This window comes from Pteropus alecto, unplaced genomic scaffold, assembly GCF_000325575.1.
Source record: "Pteropus alecto unplaced genomic scaffold, ASM32557v1 scaffold78, whole genome shotgun sequence".
Classification (NCBI taxonomy): Eukaryota; Metazoa; Chordata; class Mammalia; order Chiroptera; family Pteropodidae; genus Pteropus; species Pteropus alecto.
In genome coordinates this window covers 15,617,306-15,636,342 of record NW_006443124.1, presented here as the reverse complement: position 1 = coordinate 15,636,342, position 19,037 = coordinate 15,617,306, and the positions used below count along the sequence as shown (strand labels likewise).

At 49.9% G+C, this 19,037-nt stretch overlaps 1 protein-coding gene across 3 annotated transcripts; it reads right to left on the bottom strand.

Moving 5' to 3' along the window:
* Positions 1-1,425: 1,425 nt before the first annotated feature.
* MGAT1 (mannosyl (alpha-1,3-)-glycoprotein beta-1,2-N-acetylglucosaminyltransferase) lies at positions 1,426-18,656 on the bottom strand. Of its 3 annotated transcripts, none has more exons than XM_006923237.3 (3): positions 18,567-18,656; positions 17,234-17,662; positions 1,426-4,035 (listed from the first exon to the last, which is right to left on the bottom strand). In XM_006923237.3, the coding sequence occupies exon 3, from the start codon at positions 3,915-3,917 to the stop codon at positions 2,574-2,576; it is 1,344 nt and encodes a 447-aa protein (XP_006923299.1). In that variant the 5' UTR covers positions 3,918-4,035; positions 17,234-17,662; positions 18,567-18,656; the 3' UTR covers positions 1,426-2,573. The 3 variants fall into 3 exon arrangements, with proteins under 3 accessions (XP_006923299.1, XP_015453678.1, XP_006923297.1); XM_015598192.2 differs by lacking the exon at positions 18,567-18,656 and adding an exon at positions 18,475-18,547; XM_006923235.3 differs by lacking the exons at positions 17,234-17,662; positions 18,567-18,656 and adding an exon at positions 12,217-12,372.
* Between the last annotated feature and the right edge of the window lie 381 nt (positions 18,657-19,037).

The window sequence follows — 19,037 nt, the reverse complement described above, 5'->3', positions numbered from 1 at the left end:
AAGGGCTCCTCCTCCAGGAGGAACTTGAGAAAATAGGTGTCTTCTAGGAGTGGTTCCTTCTCTGCCAGCTCTCTGGGGGGTGCCCCCAGCCCCCACCCCCACAGACCACCTGCCCTTCACCTAGACTAGCCCCACCCACAACTTGGGGCCTGAGGAAGGGGCGACTGGAGTCTGAGGAAGGCTGAGGAGGCAGCCTTTGAAGGCAGCGGAGGATAGAAAGGGGCAGCCCAGCATTAGGTCATGGTCAACGGCATGAGTTCCATTCAGATCCCTGCTCCAACCCAACCAGGTGTGTCACCTTGGGCAAGGGAACCACTGTGTCCGTGTCCTCACCTGTAAAATAGGAGTAACACTTACTACCCACAATTGCTTTGAGGATATGAGTTAATATTAATTGTGGAGCACCCAGAATGTACTTGGTGAGCAACTGTTAAATCAACTTAGACCTGCTAAGACCAAGGAGTCTGGCAGCCAGACTACTGCTGGCCCAGTGGTGTCAGGTGGGACCCAGTGCCTCACTGGGCCTCTTTTCCCATCCACAAATCATGGATGATGAACCATCTCCCTACTCCAAAGTAAGGTTAAATAATTCACCTAGGAGCAAGTAGGAAGACAAAACTAGCTCCACAAAACTCTAAAAAACTAAAATGACTGTGAGGCTGGTTCCCTTAGCACAGTGGGAATTCTTGATCCCAGGAAGAGGCCAGAGCTGCTCCCTCAGTGACCAGGTGATCCCAGCCCCTTTGACAGCTGACCCACCTGGTGGGAAGTTCCGGAATGGTTTCTGTCAACAAAATCGACTAGCCTGGGGTTTTCAAACCCACTAATGAAATCAAGGTGGTAGGTCATGAGCAGCATTAAAAAAAAAATTGGTGGCAAATAGAAACTCTCAGGATGCATTTCACATTATATGGGTAGTTTCAGGAAACGTTTGCCAGTCTGTGTGTTTTCTGAGTGGGAGTGTAAATGACATTCTCACTGAGGTCCTGGTAATGACGCTAAGTGCCACTGCCACAGCATACCTGGGTATCAGCTCAGCATCCTAGAGCTGGTCCTGGAAGGTGCCCAGAAGTGCTGCCCGAGCCAGCAGAGGGCGCCCCACACAGTTCATTTCCAGAGGGACTGATCATGGTTCTCCCGGCTCACAGCAAACCCAAGCCCACTGAGGCCTGCAGCCCACTTCCAGAGAAGATTGGCAGTAGGGGAGTGTAGTCTTGAACCTTGTCCACCTTCAAGCCCAGGCTTTATTTCACACCAGGCCCCTCTTCAGCTACCCCTCTCCACTCTCTCCTTCTGGTCATCTGCTTTCCTTCCTCCAACCGATCCTCTTCCTCTTGCTTCTACCTTTAGTCCTCTCCCTCCTCTTTTCCTTTCTTTCTCCACTGTCTCCTTTTCCACCTCCTCCTCCCTTTCCAGGACACATACACACCACAATGTTTTTCAGATAATTCAGCCTTTTATTTTTGAAAATAATTCTGTAGCTTCAGTTTTCTTCCATTAACTGAGGTCAGGCAAGAAATGAAAACACACGCATTGCTCTCCAACCCATCATCTGCATCCTAATCTGAGCAGATATGGAGGTGTTTGGGGGAGAGGGAGGATGGCCGGGGCCATCCTGTCCTGGCTGCTCTACCTCACAACTGAGGGGGCCCCAGAAGCCAAGGTCTCAGAGAGGAAGGAACCTGTGCACCAAAGCCTGGGAAAAAATGGACAGAAGGAGCCAATCTCTCTTCCACCTAGCCAACACAGAGCCCTCCTAGCGTGACAGAGAAGGGATCAGCTTTTAGATAGGACGAGATCAGGGTCGGAATCTGTTTCTTTGAGGAAGGAATGAGGGAGGGGTGCCCCAGCACACCAAGACCCCCTCCCTTTCACCCCATTGCCAGGGATGAGCTGAGGAGAAGTCTTGCTTTTCCCCTTCTACTTTCACCTTAGAGTCATGATTTGCTAGGTTACAGGGAAAGGAGAGCTATAAGGAAGTCAGGGATGAGAAGTGGGAGAAACAAGGCAGGGGGCCTAACCCTGACAACATAACAGCTCCACCCAGACCCTGACGATAAAACCCCTTTGGTTAGTCTCATTTTGGCCACAAATACGTTCCCTTCTCACATAACCCAGCTTCCCCTCCAAATGGGGAAAGTGGGGAAGGAGGACAAATGCAGGAGGAGGGCTTGCACCCCAGCTGGAAGAGCCAGGACAGGGAAGCGAGGCCTAGGGAAGAGCTAAAGCTGCCCACCTCTCCTAGGATGCCCCAGGAGAAAACCTGGCGCGTGGATGTTTGTGGCTCCAACAAGCCCAAGTTTCTCCCTACCACACAGTGGTTTTCTGCTTAACACCCCAACATACCCCAGAAAGGTTCCCCTGATTCGACTCCCTTGAGAATGGGAGAATAATCATCTTATCTTCTGTGCACTCGAATGCCACTCAGAAAAAAAAAAAAGAAAAAATTAAAGAAAAAGAAAAAAGATAAATGGACCCCAAAGGAAAACAGAGGACAATGCAGCCCAAGACCCGCAGTCCTCTCAGCCCATGACACGGCAAGGAGGGGACCCAGGAGGGGCAGGCAGGCGCAGCTAATTCCAGCTAGGATCATAGCCGTCCCAAGTCTGCGGGGGCGCCAGGTGGACGCGGCGGCCGCGAAACAGAAAGCTGACGATGCCCCTGTAGCCGGCCCTGGGGACTCCCGACTTGAGGTCGTCCATGACTCCCAGGGCCTTGGCAAAGGCTTTGAAGCTGTCCCTGCCCGTGTACTGCACCCGCACCTCCCCCAGGTCATTCCGCTCACTGGTCCTCACTTTCTCCACCTGCAGCAGGGGCGCACCGTAGACACGTGCAAGGAAGTCCCGGTCGTAGGCCTCCCGCTGCAGGTAGGACAGGTCCAGCTGGGTGAAGGGCACGAAGTGCTGGTTCAGCTTGATGAACTTGAGGTGCTGGTCAAAGAACTGCCCGTGGCTCACGCCCTTGCGGCCGAAGGTCATCGTTCTGGAGATCTCGGGCCGTAGGCAGGCCCGGCCCTGCCGCTGCTCGGGCCGCCGCATCCAGTCGTCCCAGAAGGCCTTGGGCCACTTGGGCTCCAGCTCGGCCCACAGCTCGGCCAACAGCAGCCAGCCCAGGCCAGGGAAGAAGTCGGTGCGGTAGAGCAGCTCGGGCCTGCTCGAGTCCACCATCTGCTCCTTGCCGTTGTCATTCCAGGCTGACACACACCAGAGGGAGGGGTCCGCCCTCAGCAGCGGGTACGTGGCCTGGAAATACTCGAAGAAGTCTGGGGCCACCTCCAGGTCGTCCTCCACCACCACGGCGGCGGGGAATTTGAACCTGTGGAAGACCTGGCCCAGCGCCCAGCGGTAGTGGCGCGCGATGCGGTAGTAGCCCTGGAACTTGCGGTGGTCCGGCGGCACGGCAATGGCGCTCAGGTCCGGCTGGCGGATGTGCGTGACTGCGGGGCCGTAGGAGGCGATGACCTGAGCCGTCTCTTCGTGCCCGCAGTCCTGGCTGACGATGATGGGGAAGCGGTCAGCCGATGGCCGATAGTGCAGCAGCTTGTCCAGGCAGCGCCGGACAGTGCTGCGGTCGCAGGCGATGACCAGGATGGGGATCACGGCTGGCGGCGAAGTCGCTGGCCCACGTGGAGGCACGGGCGGGACCGCAGTGGGCACCCTCCGCCCTCGGCCCCACCTCACACGGTGCTTCTTGATTTGCTCCAAAAGCCTGCGCTGCCGCTCCAGCTCCACCTCGGCGTCCTGGGCCAGGCGCATCACCTCGCGGGTAAGCCCTGCAGGGTCGTCATCCAGGGCGCTGTCTGAAGGCAGCCGGCCGGGCCCCGAGCGCGACCAGAAGAAGAGGAGCAGCAGGACGTTCCAGGCCACGAAAAGGATGGCGCCCCACAGCACAAGCCCTGCGGACTGCTTCTTCAGCATCCTGGCCCCCGCGGGGGAGGCACGAGGGGGCCCCAAGCTGCCCTGGCTTCCCAGGCTCACTCCCCACAGTTCTAGGGATGTGTCCTCTGGGCTCTGGGATCAGAGAGCCGTCATGCACCTGAGGGGAGGACAGAAAAAAGCAGCCATCATTACAGCGGAATGGGGCCCCGGGGTGAAGGAAGAGAGGGTGGGATTCTAGGAACAGGTAAAAGAGCTAGAAGGGAGGTCTGGGAGGCTGTCTTGGAAAGGGGCAGCTGGTCCCCTAACCTGGGCAGCCATCTGAGTGGGAGAATAGAGCCAGGACAACATGCTCCCCACTCCAAAGTGAGTTCCGAGTCCTCAGAAAAGCAGCATGTGTTTGAAGGGGAAGGAGCATGACGTCCCTGGAAGAGAAAGAGGGTGAGCCCATCTGCCTTCCACTCCTCAAATCAAATTGCCCAAAGGTTACTGATTTACACAAATGTCATATCTCAGGGCAAAGCAAGTACCTCCACCACTAAGGAAGCACCAGAGGCATTTCCCTCCCAAGAAGTCAGGGCCAAGATCTACCTGCTATTAACACTCTGTTGGGTAGATCAGTCAATGCACTGAACACAGAACATGACTGAAGGCAGAAGACGTGGAAAAGAAGCAAACTATTTGCTGATGCTGTGAGAATATGCCTAGAAAACTAAAAGAATCAATGATAGAACCAGCCCAACCAAATAACTGAGCAAGGGAGCAGGATATAAAAATTACCATGCAAAAATCAATAGCCTTCATATCCATAAATAATAACTCATTAGAAGAAATAATGGATGAGAAAATATTATTTTCAGAAGCCATGAAATGATAAACTATTTAGGAATAAACAAGAAATATTCAAAACTTATATGAACAAGAGAGTAATTCCTGAAAGACACAAAGAAGACTTAAGATGTTCAGGACAACTCAGCATCGTCAAAAATCTCAATAAAAAGACTTTTTTAGGATAAACTGACACTAAAGTTCACATGAAAAAATAAACATGCAAGAAAATCTGAGAAAAAAATGAAAACAAGCTGAGAGGAGGGACTAGCCTTACCAGATATTAAAACACTGTACGTTACAAAGCCTCTATAATTAAAACTATGTGGTGACAGTATATAAATAAACATGATCCAATGGAATAGAATTTAAACTCTAGAATAAGACCCAACTACAAACAGAAATCTAATGTATGATAAAGGTGATATTTAGAAATCCTGGGGCAAAAATATGGTCTTACTAATAGTGTTATAACAACTATACAGCTACTTGGAAAAAATAGATTAAATTAGGTCTGTACACAAGAATAACTTCCAAGTGGACCAGAGATCTAAACATAAGAAAACTATACAAGTACAGAAGAAAACATGAGTCAATTCCTCTATAACCTATAGGAAAAGCCTTTCTAAATAGGATTCAAAATCCTGATGCAATAATAAAGTGCTTTTGCGTGGCTAAAAACACCATAAGCCAAGTAAAAAGACTAATGACAAACTGGCAGAGAATATTTGCAAACATACTTCACAAAGAGCCAGTACTCTAGTAGACAAAGAACTTTTAAAAAACTGAGAGGAAAAAGCCCAAAAGTCCATGTCTAAAAGACAAGAGCAACATCTGAAACTAATATAATTTAAATAAAAATTTAAAAAGACAAGGGCAATTCACAGAAATGACTAAAATGGTCCTTAGACATATGAAAAGATATTCTACTTCACTCATAATTAAAATGTAAATTAAAACTGTATTTAGGTAACATTTCTTAACCATCAGACAAAAATGCAAAAACTGTCCTTCCAGTCTCTTAACAGTGTCCAATGAGGAACAAACGTGCCTAATTTTGATGACGTCTAATTATCAACGGCTTTTCTTTTATGGACCATACTTTTGGCATCATATCTCAAAAATCTTTCCCTTACCCAAAGTCGCAAAGATTTTTCTGTTTTCTTTTTAATTTTATAATTTTAGGTTTTTCATTTAGGTTTATGATTCATTTTGAGTTAATTTTTGTATATGGTGTGAGGTAGGGAACTAATGTCCCTTACGGCACCTTTGCAGTTTGTCGAAATGCTAAACAGAGTTACCATAAGACATGGCAGGTCTACTCCTAGATATATACCCAAGGGAAATGAAAGCCTATGCCATGCAAAAACCTACATGGAATGTTTATAGCAGCTGTATTCATAATCACTCAAAACTGGAAACAAACCAAAGGTCCATCAACAGGGAATTGGATAAACAAATTGTGATTTATCCACAGAACGGAATAACATTCAGCAATAAAAAGGAAGAAACTGCTGATATACACAACAGGTGGATGAATCTCAAGTAATTATGCAAGATGTGGAAGACCAAAAGAAAGCACAAACACTATGATTCCAGAAAATACAAAGTAATATAAATCTCTAGAAAATACAAAGTAATCTACAGTGGCAGAAAGCAGATTAGTGGTTACCTAGGGATGAGGACGGTGAGTTATAACAAAGGGGCACCTGAAAACTTTGAGCGGGCGGATATATGGCAATAGCTTCATGGGTGTGTACATATGTCCAAACTTATCACATTGTCCATTTTAAATATGTGAAGTTTACTGTATGTCAATTATACTTCAATAAAACTGTTTGTTTTTTTTAAAGACATTATTGGATCAAATGACAAAACTGGAATATAGATAGTAGTTTAAAGGATCACTGTAGCCTGATTGATAGCCACACTATGGTTATTTAAAAGAAGACCCCAATTCTTAGGTAAGACACCGAAGAAATTAGTGGTAGAGGCCATGATAGATGCAGCCTCTCAAGTGGTTCAGAACAAAAATACCGTGTTTCTACTTGGAGAGAGAGCAAATGGAGCAAAAAGTTAACAATGGGTGAATCTGAGTAAAGGGAATATATGTGTCCTTATACCATTTTGATTTTTGCAAATTTCTTGTAAGTTTGAAATTTCTAAATGAAGTTTCTTTAAAATCAAATATGGGGAATGGCCCACAGTTCTGACTAGCTTCATCCATCAACATGGCCCTAGCTGGCAAATTGGTAAGGGCAATGGGACAATCCCTTTGTCCTGCATTGAATTCTTCAATCACTCAATGACATGCATCTCACACCTGCTGTCTACCAGACTCTGGGAAGAGACTGGGACACACACTCAACAAGAAAAAAGCATGGTCCCAGACCCCTCCCTGCTGCCAGACCCCAGTACTTAAAAGGATTTATGACACTCTCCAATTCCTGAACAGCTGCCATTTATGACCACGTGACTCTCCCTGGCCTTCCAGCCTCTGGTCTTGCCCCTTCACACCCCAAACCTTCAGGTATGTGCCCTCCTGTGCCAGGTACTCTGCCAGTTGCCATCTGCCTCACAATCTAGTTTTCTAATCTTAGCCAAAACCTTGGTCCCAGATACTATCTGTGAGCTCCTGGGTTCTCAGGCAGGCAGATGCGGTATCACGGGGGCTGATCCTGAAAGGCCTCTAAGGAGCCTCCTGGGGAGACTCCCCCAGTGCCTGCCAGCAGCACCACCACCACCTGTTATCCTCTCGGAAACCATCCACCCCACAACTCTGCAGCACCAGTCTTCTCAGAAACCTCAAGTCCATTTCCGTTTTCCTGTGTCATTTACTTTCCCTTTTATCAGCAGTTGTGTACCAATCAGGGTTTCCTAGGAGATAGACACAGATTTTTAGTTTCTTCCTCACTCCCCCTGAGGTTGTGGCCAATGGTGGAACTTTCCCTCCAATTTTCTGGCCAGGATACCCCAACTTCCTGCCTCCTGACTGACTGGGCAGGAAAGTCTTCAGGTAAAGGGCTGGGGGAAAGACAAGAGAGACTCCATCAGCCAGAGCGCTGGCTGGAGGAGCAGACTTGTTTGGCTTATCAATGTGCCACCTTACACTGCTGGCAAAACCCGAGGGACCATATCGTCGCCTCCAGATATTGGAACGAGGTGGCCCATACCCAGTACCCTGGAAGACCTCCCCTCCACACTTCTAAGCCATGCAGATCAAAGCAACCTTCTGAAGGCCCCTCAGCAGACTGGATTCTTAGCAACTCTGGAACCATGAGAGTGGCTGGGTGGTCCACAAGAAACAGCCACCCCAGGCCAGCCAGACCTCCATCTTAACCCTTGTTCTCCCACCCATGACACTTCTCTCTATTCTGCAAACAGAACTTGTTCTTCTTGCCAAAAAAGAACACAACCTGCCTATTCCCAGGCCCCAAGGCTTCTCTACATGAGCTCCTCCTGGTCCCGTGATGTTTCCCACTGCTCCCCCATGTGTTCTCTACAGCAAGAGCCTCTGCTGTAAGGAAGTCAGTATTGTACGCACAGTCAGGGTCACATGTGCTCTCCAGTAGCTGCCTGTGCCCTGAGGGACAAACATGCCCAGAAGGCCAGCCTTTTGGCCAGGAGAGGCCACATACTCCTCCAAGAAGCACTGCACTGAGTCCCACCATCAAGAGGGTACTGGAGTAACAGTGGCAAGCCAGACAGCCTGGGGCAATGCTTGCCATCACCCCGGGTTTCTTCACATCTCTGAGACTCAATTTTCTCACCTCTTACATGGAAACCCTAATAGAACACCTCATTGGGATGCACTGAGGACTGGGTGAGATAATCCACACTAAGTATTTAGAACAGTGGCTGGCACATGACAACATAAACACTGGCCAGTCACTTGTCTGTTTCCTCTCTGCTGACTCTTTGCTCTACTCTACTAGCTTCCCTCCAGGAAGCCCATCCCAGGGCCTTTACATGTGCCTGTATGCCTGATCTGCTCTTCTCTGTCTTCTTCACCTGGTATGCTCTGATTCATGCCATCTGCCAGGACACCTTCCCTGATGTCTTAGGATTATATGAGTTTCACTTCCCCTTCACAACCATCAGCAACAGCACCTCTTGCTCAAGATCTGTCAACTCTCTTGGCTACAAGTTACCTGAGGACAGACCAGCTCCTCCAGTGTGCCAAGCTGCTGGGCTGGGACCCTCAACGTTCAAGGAATTTGCCTGTGACCTAAAAACTGGCTTCCGTGTGGATATCATACACCCACAACCCCTTAAGTATAATTCCCACGTCCAAAAAGCTCTGTAAAATAGAAGCTATCTACACTCCTTCGGCAGTAAAATTTGACAATCTCTTTTGGTGAAATCTGATCTAATCTAATGTGAGGCTATTTACGGTCTTTATTTATCCCACTTAATGTGACTATTCATACATTTGGCTACAGAAATCATTATGGTGGATTATGGGGTGTTGCTCCAGACCTTACACTACATCATAAATGCACCAGACGACCTGTTTAAAATCTAAAAAAATCCTAAATTCTGAAACATCCAGCCCCAAGAATTTCAGTATTATGAAAATGGAAGAGACAGTTATTCATTCACTGCCATCATCCCATTTCGAGCCCTCTAACCCTTTAACCTACCTCTTTTCCTTTATTATAAAATATTGTTTTAAGCCTAAACTATTGATGGAACCTCTCAGCTGGCCTACCTATCACTAAACTTACTTCTCTCTAAGCAACCTTCCTCATAGCGACAGAGCATCCTTCTTAAATGCACACTTGGCCACAACATTAACCTATCTTAAAAACCGTGAGGCTGCACTGCCCACTGAATAAAACTCAAACTCATTATTATGACACATGCAGCTTTCCACAACAGACTGACTGAAACATCCCTTTCCAGCCTCATCTTTAACCTCAACCCCATGAACCCCATACTCTGGCCTCAGCAGGCTACTTATTTCCCCCACGAGTACACTTGTATACTGCTGTGTCTCTCCTCTGGCTGGTCCCTCATCCTGAAACATTATCCACAGCACTCACATACCCTTTGAAGCCAGTTCAGGTGAGTCTTTCTGTAATCCCAGGCAGAGTCAGGCCTTCCCACAACTACACTCCCACCACCTTCTCTCCACACCTCGTCTTCCCCCTCCACACTATAACAGAATCTGTGGCCGTGCCTTACCTGGCTGTACCTTACTCCCTAGGAGAAAGGCTCTATGACCTCGAAGCCCATCATAGTGCCTGGCACATGTATGAAATTCAAGTGGTTAGACAGAGGACTGCTTGCATTATTAACTAAATCAAGGAGAATCAAGACCAAATCAGTAGTATTATAAGGCTGGCTGGAACACTTCCACGTGACCTCTATATGTGACCTGGGCTTCCTCTGAACATGATGACTGGGTTCCAAAGGTGAGTGTCCCCAGAAAGAGAGCAAGCCAGGTGAAGCTGTAGCCTTTTCACGATCCAGCCTCGGATCATTTCTGCCTTGCTCACAAGTCAGGAGAATCACAAGTCCCTGCCCTCACTCGAGGGGAAAGAACTGTAAACCCCACCACTGGGTGGGAGGACGACAATGACCAACTGAGACAAGATGTGGAATGGGATATTTATAGGTGTGCTCATTTGGGGAAAATACAATCTGCTGCATCTTCCTTTTCTAAAACAGATCAACAGTCCATAACCCTGTCCTGAGTCCCTGATGTTCTGTTATTAATGACATTTGTCTGCAAGGCATAGATTTAAAACTGGTGTTGATTTGCCAGAGTTTTCACAACTCCTTTAGGGAAGTAGCACACAGATGGTCCACAACATCAAGTACGAAGACACTTGCACCATGGTGGGAGCCCTCGGCCAAAACCCAGGAAGCTCTGGACCAGTCCCTCCAACCCCTATGAGTCTCTGTTTCTTCATTCAAAGGTCAGGAGCTGTGAGAACTCTAAGACTCGGATTCCATGGTATTCTCCAGGCAGTCCTCTCTCTCTGGCAAAAATGTTTCTTAAACAGCAACAGAACACCAAGACAGTCAACTTCCCATCATGAGCAATAATGGAGAAGTGATATTTAGCTTTCAAAAAGTATGGGAGTTGAAGGAATATTGACAGACTTTCCTTTCTACATATCTGCCTTGCTTAGTGTATTAAAAAGCACTGCCGAAAATATCCACAAAGAACAGGCACAGATAATAGAGACCTAACTGAATTACTTTCTTGTTTATTATAGACCTCCGCTAGACTCCTGTATCATGTACCAGGCTCCATAATTTCAGAAGGATGGAAAAACTGAAAGGGTGTCAGAGAAGACACACTAAATAATTCAGGGATTTAGAGAATAAGACCCAGGAGGGAAGGGGCGCAGGCTATTCATCCTGGAAAAGAAAAGGCCAGGGGGAAGTATGATGCTAGCACAGCAAAAGCAACTGAATCCAGCAGCAGTGAACCAGGCAACCTTGGGGCAAGTCACTTGACCCACTTTGTGCCTGGAGTCCCTCACCTGAACAGAGAGAGGGCTGATTGGGTTGATCATCACCTCTGACGATGAAGAGGTCAGAGATGAACAATTTCCCCAATGTCCCAAACAGGAAATGAATTTAACCAGTCACATATGACACTGCGGTCACACTACAATGCTTTCTTAACGGTAAGAAAAAGGACGCAGAGGCGGAGATTCAGGGGAGCTCAATGGTCTCCAGGAATGGGTCAGGCAGCAGTGATTCATGGCGGGAGGCAGATCCCAGAGGATGGGAGCATCTAAGATTAAAGGCTACATGTTCTGGAAAGTATTATAAACGACCAAAACCAAAACTGGACATCTCAGGAAGTAATGTTTTAAAGCAGACTAATTAAACTGGCCACAGGGCAAGGGTTAACCAAGGCGGAGCTTCGCCCTCGGGGTTCACGCTTACGTGAAACACAAACCAGCCGACCACAGACCCTGTGCTCCAGGGTTTACAAGATGAGGCCCTTGCACGTCTCAGGGCCCCCCTACTCCACACACGTTAGCAAACAGGTAGGAAAAAAGTTTTCTTGGTAATTTACATATTTCTACATTCCTAGTAACTTGTGGAAAGGACTCTGGAGTGGGGTTTGGGGAAAAGCTACCTCTCATTCCGGCTCCCCGAACCCTCTCCAGCGACCCTACTTCCTCCGGCCCGCACCCACGGACGCCCTGCGGCCGAGTTTCACAACCGCCTGCCCTCCCCGCGCAGCCCGCCCTCCCTCCAACATCTGGAGGCCGGGGATTCCCAAAGCGGAAAGCAGAGCACGACTTCCCGGCGCGTTACAGGGCGGCAGCCGGGACCCTGGCCAGGCCCCTCTGGCTGGGGCTCACGGGCCCCGGGGCTCTAGGGGGATACGAAGGGCTCGGAAAGGGGCAGCTGCTTAAGACGGAACCCGAGTCCTGGAGCGCCCTCTCCACTCCCGCGGGGCCTCTCCTAGTTGGACCTTCATCCCCTCTCAGGGACAAGCCCCCGCGGTGAAGGATGCCAGCGTTTCCGGGTCCCGACTCACCGGGTCCTCCCAACTTTCCGGCTCCGAACTTGAGCCAGAAGCGGGGAGCGAGCCTGGTGCCCCAGCGCGTCCCTGGCGCTCCCGCGGCTACAGGAGCCTTCCGCCTGGCCGGCCCTCCCTGCCGCGCGCTGAGGCCCGGCCTGGGCGCGGGCAACGTGGCCCTTCCCCGGGGAGGCGGGGCCGGCCGAGGGGCAGGGCCAGCCTCCCAGACTTGCCTCGGGCCCCGCCTTCCCGGGCTCGCCTCTTCGCCCCCACCCTTCAGCCAAAGTTCTCCCAGGTCCTCAACTGTGGGAGGCGCCGTGCAGGCGGCTGTTACTCTGGGTCCCTTTTCCTGCTCCCAGTTGCAACTGCTTTGGTCGATACCCGACCCCACCCTCAAGGCCTCCAGGCCAGGCTTCTACCGGCGTCTCTTTCTCCCTAGCCTCGGAGACCAGAGCCTGGCGGAGTCTGCGGGGAGAGCCCTGCCTGAGGTTCCCAGGCAGCGGGCAGCTCGGGTAGTGCGTTCGCCAAACCCAAGACCAACCCCCAAATGCTAGCTTCCGGGAAGGAGGAGATGGGCAACAGAGGGGCGCTGGTGCAGGGATGTGAGAACAGGAACCAGGGCGCCAGAAGGGAAGCTGAGGGGAAACACCTGCTGCCAAAAGCCGCAGAGGGCCAGCTGTGGTTTCTTTCTTTGGGGGGTGGGGAATGACAGCTGTTCTGCGTGAAAGGGCAGAGGCATACCTTTCCCCAAGGTAGAACCCCCAGACCTAAGGAGGGAAGGATTCAATCACAGACTTTTGTGGATGGGGGGCAGAATCCGGAAAAGCTAGATGTCTATATCTGACCCTGAGAACTACTGGCTGCTCTGCAAATGACTTTCTGAGAAGGACTGAGCCCAGGGCCAACCCTACTATGTGCTCAGGACACATTCTACAGGCACCAGAACCTATGCCATCCTCTTCCCTCCCCAGTGCTGCAGAGCAGGCCGGAACTTTGTGATGTGCAGTTACTGACTGACTTGGTTCACTAATTTGTTTCTACATGAAACCAGGAGTTATTCAAGGTTCTAAAGAAACAAAAAGCAGGGCATGCGCTAAAGGCCTCGCATGGACTTCAGGTGCTTAAAACAGTTGCACAGAGGCCTCCACATGGCAGACCCCTCCCTCAGCCTCTCCTTTAACCCTCCTTGCAGCTGTGCAGAGTATGCATTATCATCTTGTTCTACAGAGGAGTTTGAGGCTAAGGGTAGGTGCCAACTGCTGAAGGTCACAGGACATAGTGGAGGACATGGCAGTTTTAGATCCAGGCACTCCGGCCTCTAAAGTTGGCGTTCAGCGCCTTCCTTGTGCAGCCTTTAGTGCAGGTGCCCTGAGACAGCTGTGTGTCCAGCATGACAGGCTACTGCAGAAGCCTACCTCCCTATGGAAGGAAACCTTTGAAGCTGGTCACTATTCATTTGCAATGGACAATATGTAGAGTAGGACTTCTTCCAAGGACATTTACTCTGGAGGTGGCCTTCAGGGCAACTGGGGTTGGTTTTGTGTGTGTGTGAGAGAGAGAGAGTGTGTGTGTGTGTGTGTGTGTTCACAGTCTCCAGCTTAAATGACTGCGTGGACTATGGCAGGAGATGCAAGCCCACGCTCCTGTGCCAGCCGGTGGCCAGTGTCTGCACCTCTGCCTCCACTCTAAGCTTTTCCTCATGTAGGGGACATGGGAGGCCTACACACTCATACTCCATGTCAAGGCAAGATGGAAAAGGATGAAGTTTCTGAAAAGTATAAAAAGTTGGGAAACAATGTTTTGTAGATCCAAGCTATCAGGAGCTAAAATCGTTCTCCAGGAAAAAGGACATAGTGGGATGCTGAAAGGGGAAACACCAACTAGCCTATGAGATATCAGATTCCCACCTCTAACAATAATTCTTCTCCAACTAAGACATTTCAGGGAGGAACAAGACAGAGGGCTGTCTGTGCACCATAACTCACACCTCATCACTACTGTCCTTTGTTTCAATGCCAAGGCTCACAGGAAGACCTAAGAGTAGACATTCACCAATTGCAGGAGGACAGTCTCAAGCAGAAAGGGCCTGGTTAGAGAATTGGGATGGGCTTATTCTGAGCTGGAAGAGAAAACATTTGGTCTGAGAGGCAAGAAGCCAAGATGGTGAGTACTAAATTGACCTGGGAAAAGAGGTCCTGGGCTGCTGATGGAGGTTTCATGGGGGAGGGTTATAGGGAAGGAAGGGCAGAAGAAACAAGGAGCCTGACCCTGGGGATGAAACTCAGACTGGATTATGTGAAAATGGAAGACATAGGAAGGTCTGGTTGCCGAAAAAGAGAGCACAGAAAGAGAAATACTGTATCCTGCCCACCCGTCCACTTCCAGAAGAGGATGGAGCGATAAGGAGAAGGAAGTGAACAGTGTTTCAGGAAACTGCCCTCCCATTAACCATGCCCGAGATAACCTGAATTTTTTTTTTTTATAATTGGAAAGAATTCATGCTCTAAACTTAAGACAGATCTCGGCTTGAAAGCATTAGAAGTAAAAGCAATGTTTTAAATCAATGCTGTGTCTATTTCCTCCTCTTCCCTCCTCCCAACAGCTCCTCTTCCCCATGGAGCCCCAGAAACTCAGCTCACGAGATCAAAGAAATGAGAAAAGATTAACACAACAATTACTGAGCAACATGTGTGAAGTGGAACTTTTGGTTAGCCACCCACAATCCTTTTGGAAGAAAGAAGGATGTATATAAGTTCAGTTATACAACACATTCAACATTTGGTCAAGTCTGTCACTGGTCCTGGCTAAGTGGCCTGAACATTCTGGTGCCCCTGTGAGAAGATGCCCACATGAGAAGGCCAAAGGCTGTCTTGAGAGGACTGTCTTGTGGAAGGGTCAGGCAGAGGGCAGGTGGAAATGACAAGGGAGAGGAATTCTGGCTCACTCCAAGGAGGAAATGTGTGACAGGGCACTGAGTTCCCCCTCCCTGGAGGTTTGCAGCAGAATCTAGATGGCCTCAGGCAGGTCAGACACTGCAGAAGCAGCACAGCACTGGGCAGGCAATCACAGGCCTGCCCCTCCACCCTCCAGCAAGCCCTTCCTGCTCAGGGCTTCTGTAGCTTCCTCTCACTTATCAAACCGGGAAAATAATCCCTCTCGCTCCTGCTCACAACAATGTGGTGACAAAAACTGACACAATAGCCTGGACACCACACATAAGGTAAGCACTATACATGAACAGCACAACTCCAGGTACTTCAAGAGTTTCAAAGCACTCACAAGCCTCCCAGGTGGGAGGAGGGCCACAGTGACATCCTGAGACCACACATACCTGAGGGATCGCTGTGATCCCATGCCTAAGCAATGACTGGCACCAGGAATTTGCTGGGTGAAGTGGGACGAGATGACATGCCCTCCCTGAAATCTGGACCTCCTAAAGTAGAAGGCCGGCCTGAAAAGGGGCTCCTTTAGGCATTGGACCAGAGTAGAAGGAACAGCTCAGAACCAGGGACTCCACTCAAGCCTGCCTGCCCGCCCAACCCCCAGTCGGTGGAGTCAGGTACTCCTATGGCAAGGAAGGAGGGGAAAAAAGAAACTGAGTCATAAATACATGATCTTCAGCTTGCCAATGACCTGTTATTGTTGTTAGCTCCCTATGAATGTGAGACCCAGATGCTGACACAGCTAGTGAGAGGTAAAGAGATACCATAAGCCAAGCTTCCTGCCTCTCACCCAGGCCACCATACTCTAGTGCCTATCAAAATTCCCAACACCTTTCCTTTCTCCCAACACCTTCTCCTTTGTTGGCACTGAGAAAAGCAGGCATCTCGGCAAAGTAAACTGGAGTTCCAGGAAGGAATGGCAGGGAGTGAGAAGGTAACTGAACAGGTCTCCTTTCAGTGGGAAGAGAGCCTGCAAAAACATAAAGGGCTAAGAGATGGCAGTCTGAAAAAACCGTCACCGTAAAGAGTAGGAAAGACAAGGATATGGCACAGGAAGGAAAGGCCCAGCCAGCACTCACGCCAAGAAACAGAGCTCCATCTCCTAACCAGACCCTTGGCCCTTAAGCCCTTGAGGCTTACATTCTCGAAAAGGCACACTTGCCACACTGACTGGAAAGGCCTGGGGGCCAGAATCTCTCAATCTAAGTCCTCCTTGGACCCATTTGCCTTTCCATAACTTGATGACCCCAGGTATTGTTACTAGCCATATGACGAGACAAATTCAGGGCAGCCTTTCCATTAAGACTAACAAAAGCCTTGCCAACACACGAATTCAATAGAAGAACTTAGAGAGCTTTTTCTCTATGTAACAATTATATAAGCATATCAGGCAATGTCAGTGTTACTGTTTTATACCTACACTTTTTTTTCTATCATTTCCTTTGCTCCTTTGTAACAACCTGTGAAGGACTAGGAAAGCTAGTTATTCTCAAATTCCAAGTGAAGAGAACTCCACAGAGATTAACCAACATATCTAGGGTTGTACACTAAGAAAATGAGAGCTAGAACACAAGCCCTACTGATGTCCGATGCTGTGCTCTGTTCCTCTGCTCTTCCCTTTTTAGGAGAAGGAGGAGAGACAACTGGGAGGTTATCTTGACCGTTGCCTACCCACCACCTCAAGACAGATCTACTCAGCTCTTCAAAACACAACTGCCTGCCTCTGCCGGGGTAATCCACCCCAGTCTCAGTGTAGCCCCAAATGACTTGGGATCCTATTATCTCGGTGTTGGAAAGGCCCTTTCAGGTAGTCTAATCCAACCTCCCTTCAGAGGGCTGAATTCTTTTCATAGTCTCCTTGGCCTAACCTCACAACTGCCATTGCTCACAACCCCTTCCTGGGTGAGGAGTGGCTGGAAACAAGTCTGCACTCTGAGAGAGTGAAAGAGAGGTGAAGCTTCTTGTGTACCCATCAAGGTGATGGTTCTTATCAGGGTACTTCCTGAATGCCAGCATCCCCAGACTTGCCCCACTCAATACTTTCTGCACAGGGGCAGCAAGACACCAAGTGGGAAATGAGACAGGAACCTTACCTTTCTTCTCTTCTCCCAGCTTCTCCCTTGGAGATCATCAAACACCCATCCAGCACTCCATTTCCAAAACTGAGAATCCCAAAATAGAGACACCAAAGTGCAGCTTCTCTCCTCTTATCCAGGTCCAAAGTCCATGGTTGCGTGGACTCTGAGGGGGAGGAGTCTGGGGGGGAAGGGGTATGTCCAGGCCCCTCCCCCCCCACTGCAGGCTTCAGTGTCCCTCCCAGGGGTCTGTTACATCCCTTCATTCAGCTGGCTTGTTAAGCCCAGAGTCTGGTGATGGGTGGATCCCAGGTACTATCCCATCTCTTCCTCAGGGAATGGAAGTCATCCACTGTGAGGACTAGGCCATCTGTCTTCTGCTGGGACTCAGGAGAAGAAACAGGCCTTAGAACCGGCATGGCCCCAGAGGCCGATTTCTGCGTTAACCTGTGGAATATTTAAATATTATGATACTCTCTAATCTATTATATACCCAAATGGATTCCTAAGACTCCCTGCCTAAATTAGACTTATTCACTATGCTCTACTATGAAAAATCCTTCCTTAAACACTCAAGGTTATATACAAAGTACCCACTTCACTCACATATTGTCCCCCCAAAACACAGTCACCCCATCAATATGTATCCACATATATGGCTTAGGATAAAGGATCGCAACTATTCTCACAACAGACAAGTAACCAAAAGCACTGACGGTGTGTGGAGATTGTCTTCTAAGAAATGCGGAAAAGAACAACCCCTTCCTGACCTCTTGTCTTGTTGGTGCCACATACTAATCGCCCTACATCTCCCAAGCCTCTTAGGGTGTTCGGTGTTCTAATCGGCTAGCTCTCCCCAACTGAACTAAATCCATGCCAGACCTAGATGCTGACACCTTCCACATACATTCTTTGCTACCTCCCCTTCACCTTCACCTACCCCTTAGCTTCCAAAACTGGCCCAGGGATGTAATTACTAATGGCTGTCAAACTCTTTCCTGGGGCCACTCCCGAGACTACTATCCTGGAATGCCTGAGGCCCGAGTCTTGCCTGCAGCAGCCCCACAGTGTTCCAATTCCCCAGTCCGGAGGTCCACCCCTGCAGCCCCCTCCAAGTTTATTTCTAAACACAGATACACACACACACACACACACTCATTTCTCTCCTGTAGGGGCGTGGCGTCCACATGACCCCGACCCACCCCCGCAGACTTTAACTCCTCCCACCCTTCTCCACGGAAACGCCGTGCCGTATTCACCTGGGAAGGGGGTGACAGCGACCCTCCCGAGACTCTGACTCCAACCCCTCCGCCGCCCGTACGACCCTCGCCCTATCTGCCTGGGTCGTTACCTGGATCCCGCCCGCCCTCTCTCGGCAGGAAGCCGACGCCCGCCCCCCGGCCGGGAGTCCAGGCCCCAGGCCGGGTCCCCACAGCTGGCCCAGGCCCCCCCCCCTCGACCCCCGACAGCCCAGCCCTCCCCTCGAGCTCCTCCCCTCCCCCCCACCATCCACTGCAGCCACTTCCGCCCGTCCTCCGGAAGTGAGCGCGCTGCAAGTGTCACCTCCCCTCATCCCGCCTTATTCTTCTACCCCACAACCCACGCCCATCACCACCGCCACCACCGGAACATGGGACGTGGGTCTGCAGGGCTTGCGGTTGTTCTACGGTCACTATTTACAGGACTGAGGACCGGGCGGGGCCGGGTCTGGGTGAGAACAGAGATAGGGGTGACTGTTGCTGCCGTGCAAGAAGGGGCGGGTAGAGAGTGTAGCGGAGAGCCGGAGCGCGCGTCACGTCGAACCGCGCGGGAAGGAGGGCGC

Coding starts and splice junctions, on each gene's coding strand:
- MGAT1 (XM_006923237.3), bottom strand. CDS start 3,917: ATGCTGAAGAAGCAGTCCGCAGGGCTTGTGCTGTGGGGCGCCATCCTT.